The sequence below is a fragment of the Bison bison genome, unplaced genomic scaffold (assembly GCF_000754665.1).
Source record: "Bison bison bison isolate TAMUID 2011002044 unplaced genomic scaffold, Bison_UMD1.0 scf7180017864290, whole genome shotgun sequence".
NCBI lineage: Eukaryota > Metazoa > Chordata > Mammalia > Artiodactyla > Bovidae > Bison > Bison bison.
Window position 1 is genome coordinate 2,265,860 of NW_011494862.1, and position 6,682 is coordinate 2,272,541.

Below are 6,682 nucleotides of genomic sequence, written 5' to 3' on the forward strand. Positions count from 1 at the left end.
GTAAATACTATTCCATTTTATATAAGGTACTTGAGCATCCAAGGATTTTTGTAATCTCAGGGGTTCCTGGAACCGGTCCCCCAAAGACACTGAGGGACAACTGTCTGTAGGACAAATATGCAAAGTCCATTCTTGTTCTGCAGCTGCTTCTAAATCACTTCTGAAATCTGCTCAAGGGCTTCCAGATACTTCTTTCTTGTCCAGGTCCCTCACCAAGTCCTCTAGGGGATAGCCATGAACATTCATGACACTTCTCTCTAATGAACATTTCTTATATCACTATCCCACTCAAAGTCAATATTCACCCAGTCCCTTCCAAAAAAGCCAACAGTAAAATCTAATTGCTAATTAGAAAATAAAGTTTCTTACATGAGCATCAAGGTCCAGGCATTTTTACCCTCAGAGATTCCCTAGTCTTTCTCATCTTTCCTAAGTATCTTCCTTTATTCTCCACTTTTTCCCTGAAGGACTGACATGACTATTCCCAGTATCAGTAAACATCTCTTAAAGAAGCATTAGATTGCTACCTACTTTTGAATCTAATTTTTGTTTTACGTAGGCACCATTTGCTGCTGTCAGGACATCATTGATCAGAATAAAAACATATCCTTCCAGATCAAATGCCAAGTCAGAGCTGCAAAATATAAACAACACTTTAATAACAACTAACATTTAAAGAACACGCATTAAATTTTAAATAGGTTTGAACTACAATATTTCCAAGAATATATGTTTATCTACGTAAGTGAATATTACACATTTTATCAGCTACTAGTATTTCCTGGTTCCAGGTTACAGTTTGCAATTTCATAATCAGTAAGGGAGTCTGCAGAAATGAGAAGCACTAATGTTTAAACACAGTCATTAGCAATAATCAACCTTGTCAGTTAATAGCACACTATTCTGAATTCAAAGTCAGGCAAGACAGAACCAACCAAATTCACCATTACAGTACATCTGAAGCAAGCAGAAGGCATCACAGCTCAGTTTCACAGATAAGGAAACCAAAAGGAGAATGAAGTTGTTAACAGGGCATTTTTCAAAGGTTCACACAAAAGATAGGTTTATCTTGCACAGATGGCTGGGCCACTCGGTGGAATTTCTGAACTGTGGATTGCAGTTAGTTCTGAGATCACGTCACACTAGTGTCTAAGCATACAGTGTAGATGCAAATACTAAAGATAATTGCCCAGTGAGCATATTACATACAACTAGTGAGACTAGGGAAACTGAAGCTTCTTAGTATTTTGCAGAGAACCAGGCAGAACTTAGTAAACTGAAGAGAAGAAATGAAAATCTAAGAAGAGTGTGCCATCTGCATACTTTAGCACCCTAACTAAAACAGGGGCCTCACATTCTGTGATTCTGCAAAGGTGCTATCTCTTTGGAGTTCAGCTACTCCATGGGACAGACTTCTGAGGAGCTCTATGCCACTGCAATGTCAGGCAGAACTACCTGATGACCCCTCCCTCTTCCAAGCAGCCTGACAACCCTGTAACTCTTCCTCCAAATTTCTTTCCCAAGTAAAAGTTTCTAATTAGATAAGCCTGGCCCAGATAGCAGTCTGCCTCAGAAACTTTTTGCAGGCTAGAGTTAGCTTGGAGAAACTTCTGTGTTTGGTTCGATTTTGGATCCCACCAGCTTCAGTGGGATCCAAGATGAGCAGGGCACCTTTAAAAAGAATGGTAGGCAATTCACACCGAATTTCTCTCCAAGAAGGCAAGATTACCTAGAGGGAAAAGCAGTCAGCTCTATAACAAAATTCTAGTAACTAATTACTCTATTTTTTTTTTTTTTTTTTTAGAATGAAATTTTACTTGGAGAGTTAGGGTGGAACAGAATTGACTTATATTCACCCACACACACACCTGTATTACAGGGATATGATAAAGGTCAATGAGCCAATTCAAGAAGCACACTGGAACTCCCAGATGGAAAATGTATGTCAGGTAGAATCTACAGCATCAGCAAGCCCATACATGCATGATCTGGGCTGAGTAAAAAGACTTCTACTCATCATTTCCATTTTCTGAGTCTTTGTATATGTGCTGCCAAAGCGAGCACTAATTTTCTGAGTCTCTGGATATACATTTTCTTCATTTTAAAATTAAAAGTTAAGAACAATGGAAAAAAGCTTTAATAATTTAATAGAATATCCAAGTTTTGGTATTGTGACGCCTTAGGTGAAGCCAAATAAAGCAATTCTATTATTTATTATCCCATAAGGCAAATAATCCATGATCACTTGTCTTCTCTGCGACACTATTTTCTTTAACAGCATGCAAAGGAAAAGAATGCCACACGGTTTACAAAAGCACACAGGCTTTGCAGTCAGGCATAGACTCAAACTCCAGGTCTGTCATCTAATAGCTATATGACCTCGAGCAAGCTATGGAACTTAGATTTTCATTTCCTTAACATAAATAGGAAAATAATACCCATACCATACAGTGTAGTTGTGAAAAACACATAAATAGTATGTGTAAAATACCAACATATTGAATGGCATATGGTATGTGCTCAATAAATAGAAGACAGCATAATAAACTCTAAATTACATGAATTTAACTTTTAAGAATCCCAAGAATCTGATTTTGCTAGCCTTAATCTTCATACAACCAAAAAGATTTAACTTTTTGAAGTCTCTGAATACTTTTTAAAGACATGGTTCTTATTTAGTCTATAAAAAATTCTCTTCATTGGTAATTAACCATTTATTATCAGTAATTATTGACAAATTCTAATGCCCTCTCATAGGTTTTATATGGGCCCACATCTTACCTTGCAGCTACAAAGGCTCCAATAATCATTGCAAATACAGTCATCTTAATACCCCAAGAAAAAGTCTTCCTATAAAATAATTAAAAAATATACATGTGGCTTTAGTTATTTACAAAGACTCATTTTACAACAAAAATGTTTTCTTCTAAAAAAAACTATAAACAAATGATTCCAAGGAATTGGATATTTAAAAGATATCCAATTTGCTTCTAATGAAGCAAAGACTTATTTTCTTATATAAATAAGTATGCTTATTTCCTATTCTTATGTTATTATTATTGAGTTTACATTTTTGCAAATCAGATTTCTTTAAGCAGAAAATAGTCACACACATTTGTAGAAAAACAGCATAGTCACGAACATGATTTAAAACCTATATTGACCTTCTGACTCAGCTTCACCCAGTGGCTTCAGTAGGTATAGGAATTCTTGAAAGCATATCTCACGTTCAGACAGGCTTCCATAAGGAAGTCATAAACTATCAATTCCTATAGCAAAGGAAGAAAGCTGCTTAAACTTCTCAAAAGATAAAGTAAAACACAAATGATTGGAATATCTTACACATGCTAGAGACCTTTTCAGGGAGCTAAAAACTTGTTAACGACCAAATATATTAGAAATTTAGCTCACTTGAGTAAAACTCCTTCAGCAAACATTGTAAACAGGATGGAGAACCTTCTCAGAACTGTAAACATTGGTAAGCTGAAAACAAACAAACAAACAAAAAAACTTAGGTAGAATAAAATTTGATTCTCCAAAATTAGTATTTTAAAATAATGCTAACCTTTTCCATTATAAAAATTCCATGCTGATTAACCTGTCACTAAATTAAATCCTTACTTCTCTATAGAAAGTATTTAAAAGTCTGAAAGGGTTGCTTTTATAAAACTACTAGAAGCGAAAAAAAACTGAATTATAAAATGGTAGAAAATATACATCTATTATCAAAGACTAGTAACAGCCACTTTTTAATTTTACCCTGCTTATTATGTTAGACATATTCATGTTGGTCTTTGAAAGATCTTTCTTTTCTAGACTGATCTCCCTTCCAAGCCCTAACCTTCAAACAAAACTGGTAATCATTTTAGCCTATAAAACATTCCTTGATTGTCCTTTTGTGGCAGTACTTTTTTCCTCTAAATTCCCAGAGTATTTTGCTTGCACTAATCGAACATACAGCCTCTTGCAATATAATTATTTCTGACTCTATCATCTCACTCCAAAGTGCCTTATACTTGGCTGGCAATCAAAGATGGGGCATGAATAGATGGATGGAAATAGATGGATGAATGGATGAATGACAATGGAGGAAAAAGAGCAAACTCTATACACAAGTAACACTCTGCAGCAGGTCTGTATTTCTTTCCAAATGGGTAATGAGATGTATGGATAAAAGGATGCCCACCCATGATAAACATGACTTCCATGGAACCCTCCCCAGAAATATCATCGTGGCCATTCTGTCAAGTTTCTTGGGTCTGAGGAAATGAAAAAACCTTGGTCTCTGACCCTCAAGAGATCTCTCCATTCTGTTTTACAATCACCCATTACACCAGAGGTTTAACTCATGTGGCAGTGGTGAAGCCCTGGGTTTCTGTTAAATGGTTTCCCTATGTGTATATTTTTAACATCACATGTTCCTGATACATATACTCCGTAAGTGGAGAAGATAAGAATTGGGAAGTTACAAGGTAATAAAAGAGTACTGTCATAGAGTAGACTGCTATTGCTTCTTTCTAAAAGTGAAAACGCTGCCTCTACAGTCATATGACCACAGGAAAAATGTTAATGATATTTTTATCAGGGTTCTATCAGATGTTATTTTAACTACCTCATGTTAATGAAAAACTACATCTAATCTTACTTGTGAAATTTGCCTAAAATATAATATTTAAAAATTGTACTAAAGAATTGAAATCTCAGAAGCCTAACATATATCCTTCACTATTATATGTCTGGAAAAATAATGAAAATCTCTCATCACAGTAGTTTATAACATTTTAAAGCTTCTATCATCAAAGTGAAAGGGAAAAAAACCCCAAACAAACAAAAAACTCCTCTTCCTCTTCAAACTTAAAGAGATTAAACTAAAACCTTTGGTGTAATATTTATTTAGTAACAGAAGCTTTCTGGTCCTTTCTTTTTCAAGAATCAGTACCGATGTGTTAAACATTTGACATTCAAGTACAATTTTAAGAATACATTATATTAACCTCACTAGTAAAATAAAGTTATCCATACTTCAGTTTCTTTGTGCTGAACAGTCCCGTGATTTGGTTCCCAAAATATAGTAGAGGTAGTGGAAACGTCTAGAAAATTTAAAAAGGGATAACAAAACTCAATAATAAAGACAGCTAAAACAAGGTCCTTTTCAAACAGAAACAGTTTTGTTTATATGATCAAATTCTTTCCACATAAAACATAAGATTAGTTCTCACACACAATTTTGGCTCCTATGAAGCACCCAAACAACATTACTCCTGGATAAAAAGCTCTGTGCAAAAAGAGAGAGGAAAGAATGGAGGGGAAAAAAAGAAATATGAATATGACCAAATCATATGGGACAATATCTTTGCTTTAAAGAACGATACTGTAGAGCCAACAGGTCTAATATTAGCAGAAAAAGGAAAGGTATTTCATCTTCAGGTTGAGTCAAGCAAAGACAGACCAAAGAATAAGAAAATAAACCCAAAGAATAATGACTGAAGGATACACCAGCTAGATTAGATAGACGAATGCAGAAAATGCAATATGGTTGTAATTACAACAAGTGTTTATTAATTAAAACAGAATACAAGATCTAAGGGCTTCTTTTTTTTCCTTAACTTTAAAGAGACTGTTGGACTTTTTAAAAACACTTATTACTACATTCATTCTTTACCTTCTTTATACCCACTTTGGACTGGGCAATTTCAAGGCTGCAATTTTTAAATATGTAAGGCACCGATGGAAAATATACATAGTGAATTCATTTCGAAAATAAAGTATTGTTTTTTTTTTTTTTTTTTTTTTTTTTTTTTACCTTTCGAGGTACATTTCTGTCAAAGTCAGGAAACTTGACTACTCTGAGTGCCTTTCCCACCCAAAGTACTGCCACTGTGGCCACCATCTGTAAGCAGAGAACACAGATTCACTGTTCCACACATAAAGACACACTCAGAAGTTCCAACGACACAAACCACGTAATGCTGAAGATTCCAACTAACCTGGCCAAGTCCAACACACAGTGAAGAGGGAAATCTACAAAAATGGTAGAGAGAAAAAAACCCACAGCGTCAGAAAAACCCGAACTCAACCTTACAAATGCAACCTTACAATGCATTTTGATACAAAACACACCAACGTCCGCCCTTATCCAAATGACAATCAGTGAGGAAAATCTCTGATGCTTGTCAGGCAACACCGCTGATTTTGTAGCTTCGGGCTGCCACTTGTCTCATCTTGTCCGTTTCTACAATTTCAGTCAGTTTTCTGCAACAGATTTTCTTGGAAGTTAAGACATACATCTTTTAAACGGTTTCGCACCTTTCTAAAAAGGTGCTTCTGCCTAGGGGTCCCAGTGGCAGCATCACAATTTTAAATGGGCTTGAGGATGCCTAGGTCCCCAGAGGCTCTCAGCGAATTCGGGGAACCTTGAAGCCCCGGACCCTGGCCCAGGCTGTGGAGAAGGGCGGGCATCCCTCTCCGGCTCCCAGTCAGGCATGCACAGGAGTCGAAGAGTCACGAAGCAACTTCGCTTCGTCGCTCGGAAGAGCGGCGTTTCCAGGGCCCTGCACTGCGGGCAGGGCAGGAGCTTTCCAAACGCACGCCCCGCAGTCCCGAGCTCCGCGCTCGGAGCGGGACCCCGACTCCGGGCCGCCGTGCAAGCCGGCTCCTCCGCCCGGGCCGCGCGTGTCAGCCG

The 6,682-nt window shown here is 36.9% G+C and overlaps 1 protein-coding gene across 1 annotated transcript in view; it reads right to left on the minus strand.

Annotated features, from left to right (window-relative positions):
• The window catches only part of SLC35D1 (solute carrier family 35 (UDP-GlcA/UDP-GalNAc transporter), member D1), a 47,538-nt gene that overhangs the window by 40,514 nt on the left and 342 nt on the right, over positions 1 to 6,682 (minus strand). Inside the window, exons 2-7 of the mRNA XM_010850291.1 lie at positions 5,988 to 6,025; positions 5,804 to 5,890; positions 5,023 to 5,090; positions 3,412 to 3,483; positions 2,782 to 2,850; positions 532 to 634 (exon numbers count right to left, since the gene is read on the minus strand). Of these exons, the coding sequence (XP_010848593.1) occupies positions 532 to 634; positions 2,782 to 2,850; positions 3,412 to 3,483; positions 5,023 to 5,090; positions 5,804 to 5,890; positions 5,988 to 6,025 (437 nt within the window). The remainder of the gene's footprint in view (positions 1 to 531; positions 635 to 2,781; positions 2,851 to 3,411; positions 3,484 to 5,022; positions 5,091 to 5,803; positions 5,891 to 5,987; positions 6,026 to 6,682) is intronic.